The sequence below is a fragment of the Magnolia sinica genome, chromosome 3 (assembly GCF_029962835.1).
Source record: "Magnolia sinica isolate HGM2019 chromosome 3, MsV1, whole genome shotgun sequence".
NCBI classification, from domain to species: Eukaryota; Viridiplantae; Streptophyta; class Magnoliopsida; order Magnoliales; family Magnoliaceae; genus Magnolia; species Magnolia sinica.
This window is the reverse complement of record NC_080575.1, coordinates 108,664,964-108,681,782: the sequence shown is the minus strand read 5'-3', so window position 1 is coordinate 108,681,782 and position 16,819 is coordinate 108,664,964. Positions and strand designations below refer to the sequence as shown.

The following is a 16,819-nucleotide window of genomic DNA, read 5'->3' as shown; positions in this document are numbered from 1 at the left end:
TCAGGACGTGGATGGGCCACGCCCCCGAAATCTGAAAGATGGAAAGATTACAACGACCGATCTAGGGAACTTTTCCAATTGAATGTGGACCAAAAGAATGAAAGATTTGTGGACCCCGAATTTAATGGCTAGGACTGTCCTACAGACGACATTTTTGTGCATATGGTCCATCCACGGTGGGACGCAACAGATAAATAGTTTGTATTAGCGAACTGTGGGCCCACTTACTATAATAAAAAGTCCATGAATAATCATTGTGGGCCCACTTACTATAATCGAAAATCCATGTATAATCACTGTGGGCCCACTACTAAAAGAAATCATAAGCACGCGCGATCGCGAACTCAAGCCAGCACTCGTATGTAGTAGTGACCTCTGTGGGCCCCACCGTGATGTATGTGTTTTATTCACACCGGCCATTCATTTTGTTAGCTCCTTTTAAGTTAGAGTCTTAAAAATGTGGCAGATCCAAATCCCAGGTGGACCACATGCCCACCTTAAAAGCTTCTTAGGGGCCACAAAAGTTTTGGATTGAGATGATATTTGTGTTTTCCTTTCATAGAAGTCTCTGTGACCTAATTTTATATTTTTCTTTCATTTAAGGACCTATTTAGATTCATGTATAGTACTGGGAAGTAAAACTGTCTCATCGAGATATTCGTAGTACGGTAGCGCGATAGCATTTGCATTTTGAAAATCATTCACAATGTTTGGATTAAATTACAATTGTATACGCAAACATTGTGGATTTTCAAAATTAATGTTTGAGAGTTGAATCTTCTTCATGTTGCATTAGCTGAAGTCATGAAGTATGGCATTAATGTCCACCCGCCCATGAATTAGAAGTTGTTGAAGGACATTCGGGCCATCAATAGACTAATTACTGTCCACGCTCTACTTGGGCCCCACCATTATGTTCTAACTACATTCATGCCGTAGAACTATTTTTTTATAGATCATCTACACTATTAGCACGATCAATGGTATATCAAAATAACATGATTGACCACATTAGAAGAAGTATGGCTCATTGAGGGTTGATGATTTCGGTTATGATTCCGGGCTACAACAGTTATGGATCATCATTAATCAAACACTTTTTTCTCTTCACCTGGCGCTATATAACATAATCAGCCGTTTGGATGTGAAATAAAAGGCTTAAGATGGCTTTGGGTGGATTTAATCAGTGAATATCCATTGAGATACGTCGTTACTTCGAGGACAAAGGAACGGAAGCTTTAGGGATTTCCGACGATTGCTATGCGAATCACCGACCACATACTAGGGTGGAGGTCTCCGGATAAGTGTACCGTAGGACGATCTTCAACATCCGAGGTTGTGAGTAGAGGTGGGCATCGGACCGAGTCGGATCGGATTCGGCCCAACCCGACCAGATTCGAAATTTGTAGAACCTGATCCGTACTCGTTCCGATCCAGGACTGAGTTTGGATCATCTAATTCGAACAGATTCGAACGTTTATTGACCTGAATCGATCCGGGTCCGACCCAGTCAAGAAAACCGAGTCGGATCATATTGGGGAAACCTTGAATCGTTCGTTTTTTCCAACGACATTAAAATCATTATATCAGTGTTCCGTATGGTGTGATATACTTGATTATTGAATTCACTTAAAATTTAGTATCAACTCCTTAAATGATCTGAAAAAACTGATGGATGGTGTAGATAAACCAAAAAAGTTCACGATGGGCCCACATAGTTTACCCAGTTGAATAAAAACTATTGCTGTGTAGCTTCTTGAAGAAGCTTCACACGGGTGACATAGCTTCTTAGAGAAGCTTTATAAATGCTATTTGTAGCTAGCACCAGCTAGCCTATGAAATTGGTCCGTGTAGTATACTCTTATCGTGCGGAGTAAACAAGGTTGGGCCCACTGCGAATGCATGTGGTTTATCCACGCTGTCCATTCGTTTTTCTAGATCATTTTATGGGTTCAATCCAAAATTGATGTATATACAAAGTTTAAGTGGGCCATACCACTGGAAAAAGTGAAACTATTGATTTCAACCGTTGAAAATTTTTTAAGGCCCCCAGTATGTTTATCTGTCATCCAACCTGTTCATAAGATGAGAAGGACATGGATGAATGAAAAACACAAATATCAGCTTGATCTAAAACCTCTGTTGTCCCCAAGAAATTTTCAACGGTAGATTTTCAATTCACACAGTTTCCAGTGGTGTGGTCCATTTGAGGTTTGGATATAATCCATTGTTGGTATAGAAACCTAAAATTATGTGTTAAAAGAAATGGACGGAGTGGATACAACGCACGAGTGACACAATGGCCCACGGAGTTTACTCAGTACGCTTACTGTACTGAGTTACTCAGTACGCAGTCCGCTTCCCTACTCCCTAGCCGATTGGCTACTAGCTGTGCGAAGACAGCACTGACACTCCTCGATCTCCGAGCTATGAGAACGGTTCAAAGGAGATCAATGTTACATCTTATGTGGGCCCCACAGTGATGTATTTATTATATCTACACCATTCATCTATTTTTAGAGATGATTTTAGAGCATTATCCAAAAAAATGAATCATATCCAAAGATCATCTGAACCACACCATAAATAGCAATAGAGATAATGATTTTCACCGTTAAAAAATTTGTAGGGCCCACTATAACGTTTATTTTACATCCAATCTGTTTATAAGGTCACAAGTAACTGAATGAATAGGAAAAATAAATTTCATAAGATCTTAAGTACCAAATGAAGAGGAAAAACAAAAATTGATCCAAAATTTAATGTGACCCTAGAAAGGGTTTCAATGGCAGACGTTGAATCACCTACTAATTTTTGAAGTGTGGTCTAGTTGAAGGTTAGATCTGTCTTATTTTTTGTCTAAAGCCTTAAAATAAGCTGACCAAATGGATGGACGGTTTGGATATAATACATACCTCGTGATCAGACCCGTTACACCGGCCGCTACTTCCGTCAACTTCGGGTATGACCGTCAATCTGCTACGAGTACGACTCTCTCTCTTTTGAATTAAACTATACACCATTTCTCTGTATATATTCTTCTCCAACAGAGAAATACCATGAAGCTACAAAACCCAACAGCAAAAAAAAAGAATTTGATCTATTAAAAAATATTTAATTAGCCTTCTTCTTACTTTTTTTCTTCAACAGAGACAGAGAGGCAAATATAAAGAGAAATAGATAGATATAGAGATAGAGTTGGGCGGGACTTTTTGGCGCCGAACGAAAAGCCTAGGCGATGAAATTTTTGTTTAGATATATATTTACATCCGGGTCGGGTTGGGTCGGGTCGGGTCGGACCATTTCGGTTCGAGTTTTCGGATCGGTTCTGTCCGGATACAGCTCTATCCAAACCTGACCCGAAATGATCGGATCTGGATTGGCAAACTCGATCAGGGCCGATCTAGGCCGTCGGTTCTGTTCGGAACGGTACCGAGTCGGGTCGGATCGGGTCGAATCCACCGGATTGGGTCCAATATGCCCACCTCTAGCTGTGAGAAGCAGGAGAAAACCACACTGCAGAGAAGAGAGAGTAGAGCTGTGAAATGGTCTGTTGAACCACACCGCTGAAAAGGATTATTTATTTATTTATTTATTTTTACTTCTCTCTTTTGTGGCGGTGCAGTGCAATGAAAGCACTGCATTGCGGCTTGCATTGTATGCTGATATACAAGACGCGTGGAGTAAGAAAAATGGTTTAGCGACGTACTCGGCCTGTCAGCGTACCACGTGTTGATATTTGGATAGCCATGCAGTGAAATGTATATTTTATTAAAATATATAATGCTGTATTATCTGGGCCCAACATCTAAATACGCCCTTAGATCTATGTTTATATTTGTGTTTTTCTTTCGTCTAAGTCTGTGTGACCTTCTCATTAGGTTGGATGTCAACTAAAATCAACATTAAAAGAAAATTGTCACGTTGAGAAGATCAATGGGACCTTTTCCTTTTTCTTTTTTTCAATTCATGTCATATACCAATACTTATCATGTGGGCCACGTGTCATTATGTGAGCCCCACCTTTGAACTGAGTGGTCTATTGTACCAGCCCAATTTCGATGTAGGCTACTGATGTTAGGAGCCGACCTTTGACATAGACCATCATCTATTTATGTGGAGTCACATTAACATGGGTCGTGGGTTCTCCCTTGATGTGGACATTCTATTGTGTGGAGCCCCACCTTTCATCTGGATAGTCGATAATGCAGGGCCTCCTCTGACGTAGATAGTGAGGGAGAGAGGGAGAAGTAGAAAAGTAATTAGTTAAAAAGCAAAAAATAAAAATAACTTATGATGGTGGCTTTTGACAAATAACTTAAGTGAAAAAAGTCATTTAATCACTTAACATAAGTTAACAAGTAAATTATTTAGTAGTTTCCCAATAAGCCCTAAACTTTGATAAGCTTAGTTTTGTCAAAAATATTATTACTCTTATTAATATGTTTTAATTAATTCATTATAATAATTAGATGCGGCCTACTTTCCAAAAGAGATTTGTCTCACGCATCCAACTTCATCTATTTACATCATGATGGGATCATGGCTTTTTCTATATATCTATAAATACGAGGTCAGTCTATTATGATTTTTACACCAATGACAAAACTTCTTTATTTTTTGTTTTTTTTTTTTGGATGTATACGAATGAAGGTATTGGTGTAAAATTGTTATCGGTGTCTTAAATATGCAAATAACGGGGTCAACTGATGTCGTTGATAAACTGCTCAATATCATTAACAATGCTCGATGCCATTAGGAAAATTTGGAAAATCCACATTTTATTACCTGAACATTTTGATATTTTACTCGATGATATCGAATGTGTTCGATGCCATTGACGGATCGTCGATACCATTCCATTGACAAATCGTCAATACCATTAAAGTCCCATCGAAAGTGTCATCAAGTATACACACAAAATATCAAGTGTGATCGGGATTTGAGAAGTACGAGAAGAGTTATAGGTTTTTAAATTCGTTCTTAGGAGTTTCAATAGCATAACTAGGGTTTGTGGAGTAAATTTGAATTGTTTATTTCTCTCTCTTGTAATTTCAATTTTCTTAATACATTACTTGTCACCTTGTGTCATAATTTGTTTTCAAAAGAGATTTTCCAAATAAAATTTAAATTGCCTGTGCTTAGACTTTGTTGTGTGATTAGTACTACTTATTCATCTTTGTGTGCTTACGGGGTTCCCTAATGAAAATCTTTTTTCAAGTGGCTTGTGCTCCTCGTCGAGCTAACTTGGCATCTTAATCTACAGGATAGAACACTAGGAGTTTGCTATATTAATTAAATTTATGGCCGCATACTGCAAATTATCTAAAAGAGATGGGCTGTGTAACGCCACGTTCTAATAAAAATCATATTCGTTATCAAGGGGGTTATTACTTTCACAATCGCTTCGTGGTGTTCAAATATTCCAATTACTACTGTTTCTAACATATGAGAAATAGAAGACCATTAAAAAACACTAATATTCCATTTTCAACGGTATAGCCAAACTGGCAAGTGAAATGGCCTGTTTTTCACAACAGAGAACGTTCATTGTCGGACCCCAATTGATGGATGCATATGATCCCTCACGCGTGTGTTACGGCAAACGTTCACTATCGGCCCCCAATTGATGGATGCATAGGATCCCTCACGCGTGTGTTGTGGCACTTACACTGATAGCTATAAATTTTGGTGACGTGGGAGGGTTCTCAAGTTGGTCTGCCATGCATTTTATTTTAGAAGCATTATATGGATGTGTGGATCATATTACTTCCTGATTCTCACCGTCGTCACCGTCACAGTCCATCCACAGTGGGAAAATCAGACCAATGGTCTAGATTACAGAACCGTGGCCCCCCATCATAATTGAAGCAAAGATGCGGTCACACGTACCATATCCATATGGTTCCTCCTTCTTACGTGGAACCGTGAGTGTATTGAATGACTGTACAAAATGAGCGGTGGTCTCGGTGCTGTACTGCTGTTTAGGCCCGTGGGGGTGCGGGCCACCACTGGTCAAGCTCCACGTAAGCAGAGCTTTCAAAAGATCCACACCGTCCATCAGGTAAACCGCCTCTTTTCAAATTTATGCCGAGAGATTATGACGATCCAAAACTCAGGAAGGCCACACGGTAGGAAGCAGTGAGGATGTGCACGCCCACCGTAAGTTTTATTATGTGGGGCCCAGTGTGAGTATATATTCCATCTAATCCATTCATCTGACGTGACTGATCAAGATGAAAGCATCCCCAAAAATCTCCAAAACTCAGATGGGCAAACCACGTGAATTTAGAGGTTTTACGTATAATTTTATATTGTTACTTATGGGGTGGTCCACCTGAGTGTTGAATCAACCTAATTGTTGGAATACAGACCAAGCAAGGGGCGTTGTACCTGATGGACGGGGTGGATCTCATTCATGTTTAGTTGTTTCTCCACGTGAGCAGTAGGCAGGCGCCCTGTATTCAAACACGCGTCATCAGGTCTCAGCAATTGGTACTTGGGTTTCTTACGTGCTGGAACTGGGCAGGGAGTCTCGTCTTTGGGCTGGGCTAGGACCTACTGTCTCTGGCGCATTGGCTAAGCTGGGGCCTGCTGTTGTGGGTCCATGCCTGACTTAGGCCTTGGGTCTTAAGTGTCCAGCCCATCGGCAGCCTCAGTTTGAGATTTTCAAAATCTCATGATAATTATCACTGTTCATCAAACGAGTATATCGCAACAATATCGAAAGATTTTGAAAATATCCGCACTTCTAAATTTCTCTCCATTTTACAGCTATAGCAAATTTAGAACAAAAATTTTAAATGCCAAAGCAATTCATTTATATCTATATATATTTAAAATTTTAATTATTAATTTATAACAAATATTTTTAAAAATTATTTTATTTTCAGCTGGCTTTATGATGATATATGTCACAAGAAAAAACAACAAAGTTTCAAAATCTCAGGAAAGTTTCCAAGGACGAGAATTTGCCGAGAATCAGATTTGTCACCGTGTTGCCCAGCCATAGATAGGCTGGCTTGAATGGGTGCATGTGCTTCTTTGCATGAGACATACATACATGTAAAACAGCACCCATCATATGGTACAAACATGTGTAATAGCAACCATCATGACATTTTTAGTTGCATGGTACATGCATGTATAATAGCACCCATGATATTGGTACAAGGAGAGGGAGGTGAATGCATGATGCATCTACACCTTTGAAATTCTACCCAACCAAATTTATGAAATTCACATGGGAGGGAGCTTTAATAAATTCAAACTTCCCATCTAACACCTTTGATTAAATGGGCCAGCATTCGAAGGTACTAAAGATGTCTTTTGGTTGGGTCGTGACTGGTTAATGAAAATTGCCTTTTTTGAGATGTGAGGGATAAAAGGTTACATGTGTTAATTAATTTTTAATTTTTAGTTTTTAATTTTGTTTTTTCTTAGCCTACGCATGTGTGGATGTAATTTGTGGACGGGTCACATGCAATGCAATTCATTCGTTCAAAGAACTGGTGGGGCCGCATTAAGATTGATGGCCTTAGATCGAGTGGGGCGTTTTTTTTTTTTTCCTTCCTGTCTGAACCAATAAAGTGCGCTAATTCGTCGGCCACTCATATGGGCTTAGCTGCTTAACAAAATTCTAAAATTATATTATTATTATTTCTGATTTTAACCCAAAATTCTTCAAGAACTCTGATTTTACCAACAATGCCTTGCATAATGCCTGAGGGTGAATGGCCAAAATGCCCTTGTCTAATATTTTCTAGACTGTGCCGGAGTTGAGGATTGTGGGTCCATATGGTGTGTGGAAGACATCCAACTTGTCGGCCTCACATGCACCATGGTCATAAGGTGGATGAAAATCAAGATGATCCAATTATCAAGTGGGCCACATGTGAATTTGAAGGCCTTGAGTGGTGCACGTTGTTATCTATAGTGGGGCCGTGGGTACACCTGATGGTTGGATTAGCCTAATTTTTGGTTAGTATAACCCATCATGTTTGGGTGCACTTGTTGGATGGGTTTTATGTAAGCTTGATTCTGTAACAGGATTATATATATATATATATATTTATTGAGAGAGAGAGAGAGAGTCATGCTCCCCTGCGCACCTATGCACGTGCGCACCTTTGCACACGTGTCATGGGTGTTTAATCTGAACGGTCCATGTGATGCGGAATCCCATGAAACCTTATGTAAAAATTTTTTACCCTGATCTAAAATTCTGGTGAGCCATAGCAAAGAGAAATGAAAATCAAGGGAAGAAAATGTTTTAATTTATCATGGCCCATCAAAGTTCTAGATCAAAGTAAAACTTGGTCCTGGGGGGTTTCACGAGGTGATGCTTCACATGAACGGTTCAGATTTTGGATCCACATCACGTATAATGGGTTCTCAAAAAAGTTTGTATGTAATAGGATGAGCGTTTCCGTGTGTGTATGTACACACACACATATGTATATATATGTGTGTGTGCGCGCGCGCGCGCGTGTGTGTTTTGGGGGGGGGGAGGGTACTTCGTGTGAGGTCGACCTCATGGGAAGTAGCTGTATTGCCCCACTACGATGTGTGTTGAATATATGCACTATTCCACAGTAGGCCACAGGCTTAAAAATCAAGTCAATCCATGACTTGGGTAAGCCACACCATATACAACCGTTGACTGGGGTTAGCCTCCCATTTAAAAAGAAACTACAAATGGATTCTCAGCAATTCTAATTACTCCTAAGTAGACTATCACCTGGTCGGGTTGGGGTCAGGTCCGATAGTACTTGCACTTGGGCTAATCAAGTTCGGGTCTTCCAAAGTCAAGTCCCTTCAGGTTTTCGATCTCCATCTTGAACACCAGAGTATTCCAGACTGATTGGGTTTGATGTACCTGTTGGGTACTAATAAGGTTTTTGAATCTAAGTCATGAGTTAGATTTGCAACAAGCAAGAGCATTTATATGGTCAGGCCCACCTGATGAATGGATTAGATCGCAGCCACGTGCCATTTTGACACTTCCAAGGCGTGCAAATGTTCTCTTACATGTAACACACCCCATTCAAATTAACTAGACCAGGCCTAACCTAACAATACCCTATTTTAAATGAAGTCCAAACCCGATTTCTCAATGGATCCAAGAAATGGACTCAGACCGGTTAGAATCGGGTCAATTCCACCGGGTACCATTGACAGCCACACCACACCACACCACCATCACATATGAGCCTTGGTGTCCCAAGCACGGATCACAGAAACATACCTGAAGAAAGTTGCTAAATCAAGATAAGAGTCACGGAAAAGTTTTAAATGCCATAGTAAAATACCACCCAAAAGTACCACTTGTGAGGGCACCTTTTCATGAAGTTGGTCCGCAAAGGGGGTTAGAGAGGTACATTAATCCACAGTTGTTTGGACGGATAGACGGTTGTTATAATAAGTTGTTTCACTTTCACCCTTATATAAGGCACCCTTTTATAATGGACTGTTGCTCAGGAAAGGCATAGTCCACATCTCAGCTACATTCCCCTACCAGTCCCATGGATGCCCCTTCACTTATCCTTGCTTCTTTCATGAGTCTACTAGCATTGGGCCCTATTACCACATGGGCTGCGGCTCGCGCTTTCTTCGTCTTTGGGGATTCTCTCGTTGACAGTGGCAACAACAACTACTTGGAGACCACAGCTCGTGCCGATTCTCCTCCTTACGGCATAGATTACCCGACCCAACGACCCACTGGTCGTTTCTCTAATGGCCTAAACATTCCAGACATCATCAGTTGGGTGAACAAGTCATCTTAGCTGTTGGTTTTGTTATTTCTCCATCTTTGTATGCAAATCATGACTAACAATGTTAATGCATACTAGGTGAGCATCTTGGTGCTGAGCCCACATTGCCTTACTTGAGCCCTGAGCTCGACGGACAAAAGCTGCTCGTCGGCGCCAACTTTGCATCAGCAGGGATCGGAATCCTTAATGACACCGGGATCCAATTCGTAAGGCCCATCAGCACATGTATGGCTATCGATAGGCCTGTCCTAGGCCAAACAAAAAGGAAAAAAAGAGAACTTATCAGCTACAAACATCATATTCAAAATCAGTTACATAGCGGTCGTTGCATAATAGTAATGGCCATAACTAGTACGCATTATGGGGCGAAACAGCCGTAACAATGGTTAGAGAAAAAACGAGCAGTGATGGTCTGGAAACAACTTTTTTTTAAAAAAAATAAAATAAAATAAAATAGAAAAGGTCATAACGACTGTTACAACCTAAATCATAATGATCACTGTGATGGCTGTTACGACCATCATTATTATTATGGAACACCTTGTTTATAAGCACTTGTACTACTCCTTTATAAAGCAATGCAATGTTTCATCAAATGGCTAAAATTACCCTATACTATACAAGGAGTGGTGCAGGTGCCTATAAGTGATCAATTCTCAATTAGGGCAAGCTGACAAGTTCGGCCTAACCACCAATTCAAAATCCAAGCGAAACCCGCTTGTTGATAGGCCTAAGCACATGCGAAAAGATATGTACACATGCCATTTCTTTTAATTGTTTTCTACTCGTGTCAATACAATAATACAAACATGGTATTGTTGAGTAACCACAAGTAGAAAGTATTTGCTTATTTATCAGTTAGGTTGGGAGTGTAAATGCTAAAATACAATTAACTTGGAATATGTATTTGCAGCTAAACATTATAGGAATGCCAAAGCAGCTTCAGTACTTCGAGCAATACCAGCAACGGTTGAGGAGGTTGATCGGTGACAACCAAACGAAACAGCTTGTAAACCAGGCACTCGTCTTGGTCACCGTTGGTGGCAATGACTTCGTTAATAACTATTACTTAGTGCCATACTCTGCCCGGTCTCGCCAGTTTGCCCTACCGGACTACGTTCAACTTCTAATATCGGAGTTCAAAAAAATCCTAATGGTATTTCCCTATTCACCATTTAAAATTTTTTAAGTTATTATTATTAATTTTTTAAACTTTTTTTTTGAAAGATGAGAATTTTATTAAACCAAAGGTAAAGAATTTTTAAGCTATAATCAGTTATTATTATTATTTAACTTTGAATTTTGGATTTGTTAATTCAACCTCTAGGATCATATAATCAGTTATGGCCCAAAACTAAAGTGGGTCTCATGATTTGGACAGTTTGGTGAATTTTTCTTTTGCCATACAAGATTTAAAAACAGAAATTCTCATATATCAACTGTGCAGGATGTTAAAATACAAGAAAATTCTATATTCAAATGGAAAAGTCCATATTTCAAAGGACAGGATATTTCGATTTGGGAGATTTTCAGATCATCTCCCATCTATGATAAGGCTCGTCATATAAACGGTCTGGATCATCGAAAAGTGGGCCCTACATGCATGAAATCCAACTTATCAGCAAAATGTAAATTAGCTGATGAGCATGTCCCGAAAAGTCCTTTTAAAGTATTACCATCGAATTTCATCGGCGGAATTTAGAATCCAACGAGCACGAATTTCATTGTATGAGGTCCACGTGATTTTGGTGTAACTTATAAGATATTTATTAAGATAAAAGAAAGAATATGGGATTTTCAATCATAGGATTATGGTATCAGCCAATAACCGGACCCAATAAAATACTAGTTATTTTAGTTAAGTTATTGAAAGTCATTAATTAATTCATCGTAGATCTCATGGCCCCCACCATGATGATTATCTTTTATCCACGCTGTCCATCCATTTTTTCAGATTATTTTAGGATAAGGGCCCAAAAATGAGGTAGATCCAAATCTCAGGTGGACCACACCACAAGAAAACAGTGGTGATTGAACATCCACCATTAAAAACTTTCTACGGCACACATTAATGTTTATTTTCCAACTAACTTGTTGATTAGCTCACACAGACTTTGATTAAGGGAAAATGATAATATCGGCTTGATCCAAAACTTATGTGCCCTGAAGAAGTTTTTAATGGTAAGTGTTCAATCACCACTCTTTCCTGTGGTGTGGTCCACCAGAGAATTGGATCTGTATCATTTTTTTTGGATCATGCCCTAAATGAGCTGGGAAAATGAATTAACGGTGTGGATAAAACACATGCATCATGGTGGAGCTTACAGAGCATCAACTAGTAAGCGACTTGCTACTGGCAGGGTCAACCTGCAGCCCGCGTCCCTCAGCCATGGATGGCCATACACAAAAGATCCTCTACGTTCGAAGATCCTAGCCATTGAATAGTTGGCCCTTCTTTGGCTCAATGTGAACCATGGCTATATTCTCTTCCTTTAACTATCTTTGTTGGCCACCTATCCAAGGGTAGGGATTCTCCCATTTGGAAAATGTTTGTTTCGTGGCCTTGCGTAATGGGCCCATAGATCATTGGTTTGATCGCTGGACCATGGGTCATTTCTAGAAACTGAATGTGGGGCCCCATTACATGAAAAATCCACGAGGTGCGCTCATATGGCATCAGTACCACCACAAGTACTGTGGGGCCCATGTGGACTGTACATCCGATCCACCCTGTCCATCGTTTTCTCATCCTCGCACTCACCTCAGAAACCAAAACCTCACGCCGATCCAAAACTTAGATGGACCACAACGCATGGAATAATGTAAAATTATGATTAAGACCTTTAAGTTAATGTGGTGTGGTCCACTTAGGTTTGGAAACGGTCTAATTTTTAGTGGATCCCTTCATCCTGATAGGGTGTCTCTGAGGAATGGATTAGATGACACATACGCTACACGATGGGCCCCAAAAACAGTGGGGAAGTTTTATACATTGGCGTCCCCTCCCAACCGTTCCTTGTGGTGTGACCACATGAGTTTCCCTTCAGGTTGATTTTTTCCCCCAACGGCTAACATTGAAGGAAGAAACTAATGAAGGTGGTGGATCGGATATATAGTTGACGTGGGACCCACAGCGCGCCACCTACAACCGGCACCAGATGAGCGGACCTCAAAATCCGTGTGACTCAGGATGGCAATGAGCTGATTTGGACCGAGCCATTCCCAGACTGAACCTGGCATGGACCTAGCAATCAGGTCCAAGCCCGGCGTGAAATTTTTGGTTGGGCCATGCCCGATCCCAGCCTTAATAATGATAAAATTTGTAGAAGAAAACACGTGTATGCATGAAAATCAGGTTGGGCTTGGTCAGGCTAAAAAGACTTGAGCCCATGGCAAACCCAAAAATCGATCTGACCGTCCATTTCCATGGACCAAGCTAATAGATCCCAACCCAGTCCAAAGCCAGGCCGGGCTTGCCCAGTTGGGTGGGCCACCCCTAATTAGCACACACCACAATTTCATGGTACCCATAATCTAAGATTTCGGACCTGTATACCAGAAGCTATACGAGTTAGGTGCACGGAAGGTCCTGGTGACTGGAGCTGGACCCTTGGGATGTGTTCCAGCTGCACTAGCCCAGCGAAGTCGGTCGACAGGCAACTGCGACCCAGAGCTGCAGCGAGCCGCAGCGTTGTACGATCCTCAGCTGGAACAGATGCTGAGTCAACTCAACAATGAGATCCATGGAAACGTATTCGTGGCCGTTAACACCCGGCTCATGCATAGTGATTTCCTCCGTGACCCCCAAGCATTTGGTAAGAAACTCGCTTCTAGGGTTTTATTTTTTTCCCTCTTTAAAAACCTCCTATTGCCGTCCAACAAGTGTACCAAACTGTGACGGCCCACCTTTCACTGTACAGCCATGTTGATCCTAGGGTTCTAAGTGGCCCATGCAAATCAGGAGGAGCCAAGGCAATCGCGGCAGGTCTGGCTGGATGGCTCAGTGATAGACTGACTCTGTTTTAATATTGAGATTATGGGGCCGACTCAAGGCTCAACGATAAACAGATTGTCTTAATACTGAGATGATGGGATCCAGTGCATATGTGGCATGGGTGTGTTTTAAAGAAAAGACAATAAAGTCTAGGACCGGTCGGCCCCCACAAATGTATTTTTTCTTGTGAATGGTTGTGGTTGTACCCATTAGCTGCCACTCCCCCTCCCATTGGCCGTGCTGGTGAGGCCCACACGTGTTGGCAATCCCCATCATGGCGGATGGGGATTGCCTGCAAAAATCCTTTGGAAGGAACTTCCTCCAAACACCAGAAATTGGGTTGGTCTCACTATGATGTTTGTAAAAAATCCATTCCAATCAATCTGTTTTGCCGGATCATGTTAGGACATGATAAAAAAATAAGATAGATTGAAAACTCAAGTGGGTAGTATGATATAAAACAGTGAAGATTAAATGTCCACCATTGAACCATCCGTGGAGCCACAACTTTTGAATCACGCTAATATTTTTGTGTTTTCGGTTCATCCCAATAGAAATGACTCTACGAACTGTATGGATGGTATATAAACATCACAGCAGACCCAAGGAGGCTTCAATAGGCATTTCCCTCCCTACTTCTTCATGTTGTGTGCACATTTGTGTTTTTATTTTTTTATTTTTTAGCCTTTGTCCTAACATGAACCGGCAAAAGGGATGGACGGGACGGTGGGCCCCACCTAAGTTCCCCTCATGGGAAGTTCCTGCAAAAGAGCGAAGTGTCCAGGATTGATCACTGGCCAAAGCAGGATGTGACTTGCCCGAGTTGACTCAGAATCAATGCAGTCCAATTTGGTTGAGTTCCAGGAGTCAGCATTGAGAATATAGCCGATTCGGGTGAGTCACCCCATCTGGACCGAAATAGTCTACAATACCTGCTTTCCACAACGCATCAAACACCCAAGTGATGTGGGACCCACCACATTGTCTATGTATATACAAAATATCAGAAAACTCCGGTGGGCCACATCAAGCAGGAACAAGGTAAAATTGCTCCTAAAACCTCTGAATACACAGGTTATGGTCCACATGACTTTTGGTTCAGGCATCTGAATGTCATCTTGGTGACTTACACCTGATTAACAGGTTTGAAGAAAGGCACACAGCATGGTAGCCCCACACAAGACTATGGTTGTCTTCCCATCTCCATTATTCCTTTTTTTTGGGGGGGTTAGCTTGTTAGTACACACGTCTCCATTGTTCCTGGTGGTGTGGTCTACCTGAGTTTTGGATGGGGGGATAGAACCTGATCGACGGAGTAGATGTTGCGTATACCATAGGGTGGGCTCATAGAACTTGAGTCTGCATAAAATAGGGGTTGTAGATGATTCTGGTCCCTCCAACTCGGCCGAGTTGCAAACTCAAGACTCAGTGAGTCCGGCTGTCTTGAAACCATGCTCTAACCAATGCTGCTATGTATTTCTGTTCTGGTTTGGGCAGGTTTTGCATCATCAAAGGTTGCATGCTGTGGGCAAGGGCCTTTCAATGGGATTGGACTTTGCACGGAGCTATCGAGCTTGTGCCCCAATAGAAGCTTATACACATTTTGGGATCCCTTCCATCCATCAGAACGAGCAAACCGGATCATTGTCGATATGATAATGACTGGATCCAATAGCCACATGAACCCCATGAACTTGAGCACCATCTTGGCCATGGATTCAATGACCTAGCTTCTCATGGACTATCTTCATATTTCTTTTTGTTGTGTTGTTTTGGGTGTCTGTAATTGATTGTAATGTTTCATGTTTATATGCAAGTGTCTTTGCCTTCACTGCTGTTAAGCAGGCTGTTTTAATGATCTTAGAAGGGAATTTGTGTTTTGAAGCTCACCTAGATATCTTTGTACGGATGGTACATGATTTTAGGGTCAAATGGCTCTTTTTTATTTCCAAAATGTAAACCATATAATGAATTGGACCCATCAGAGGTTGCATTGGACAACCTAACTCAAAGCAAAATAGTCAATATGAAAGTCATTTCACTAATGGCTATTTGATCTTTAATCACAAGGGAAGTTATAGGGTCTGGTCACCACCAAAAATGTATCTTGTTTGCCCATGAGTTGGGTTTCATACATGCGGGTCCTATGGTTAGATGATCCAAAAAGAATTAACAACCCTCCATGCATTTTCTTGGCCAAAAAGGATTGCTATCTTCAAGTATGGGAAATCTCTCTCCTCACTTCGTACTAACATTAACAACGTCCCCAAACCTCATCCAAACTGCATGCTCCTTCATTCATACTACTAGAGCAAGCCATGAAGTAAGAATCATGCTGATGGAATGCTTGCAGCCCTTTGAATGAGGCCAAATTGTTACAACCATTTATTGAGCCATGATTTTTTATTTTTTTTTTCACACGCACACGCACCCCCACACACTTTCAGTGTAGTAGGATTTCACCACCTATGGATACTCGAACCCTTGACTGGGTGTTGAAACTCCTGAGAGTCTACCACTGGAGCAAGAATAAGGATTATTCACATGGGTTATTCTATCCTGATTCATAAACAAAAGATTACTGTAAGGCCTTATTTAAAGGGTTATAACATCTTCCAACCTACTTGATTTTTGCACAATGGCTTGTTCTCATTGTTACTATTGAATGAACGGTATTGATTGATAATTGATATCCCAGCATTGTCGGCCCACATAAGCTGATAACAGCTGAATGCAGGGCAATATGGAGAGAAAGGTTCATATCATCATCATCGACTGATGGAATATACCAAATCATGAAGCGCCGATGGAGACATCGCATAAATCACGGGGGTTGGCGGGAATCCCAGTGCATATATTCTAAGTGGAATAGTAGAATATCACTATCAATGTGAATAAGGTACCTGTCATTGATAGGAGAATGAATTGCATTAGTTGGTACGCAATCTCATGTGTTTCCTATGGAACTTAGAAATTTAGTGACATGTGATGATGATCCACATAGAGCAGTGACAAAATGGTCATTTTATCAACAGAGAAAACCATGTTCTGT

The 16,819-nt window shown here is 41.0% G+C and overlaps 1 protein-coding gene across 1 annotated transcript; it reads left to right on the top strand.

The window, feature by feature from the left end:
- Nucleotides 1–9,466: 9,466 nt before the first annotated feature.
- LOC131240638 (GDSL esterase/lipase At5g18430-like) lies at nt 9,467–15,656 on the top strand. Its single transcript, XM_058238994.1, has 5 exons — nt 9,467–9,762; nt 9,852–9,979; nt 10,687–10,929; nt 13,333–13,588; nt 15,265–15,656. The coding sequence occupies exons 1-5, from the start codon at nt 9,525–9,527 to the stop codon at nt 15,495–15,497; spliced, it is 1,098 nt and encodes a 365-aa protein (XP_058094977.1). The 5' UTR covers nt 9,467–9,524; the 3' UTR covers nt 15,498–15,656.
- The last annotated feature ends 1,163 nt before the right edge of the window (nt 15,657–16,819 follow it).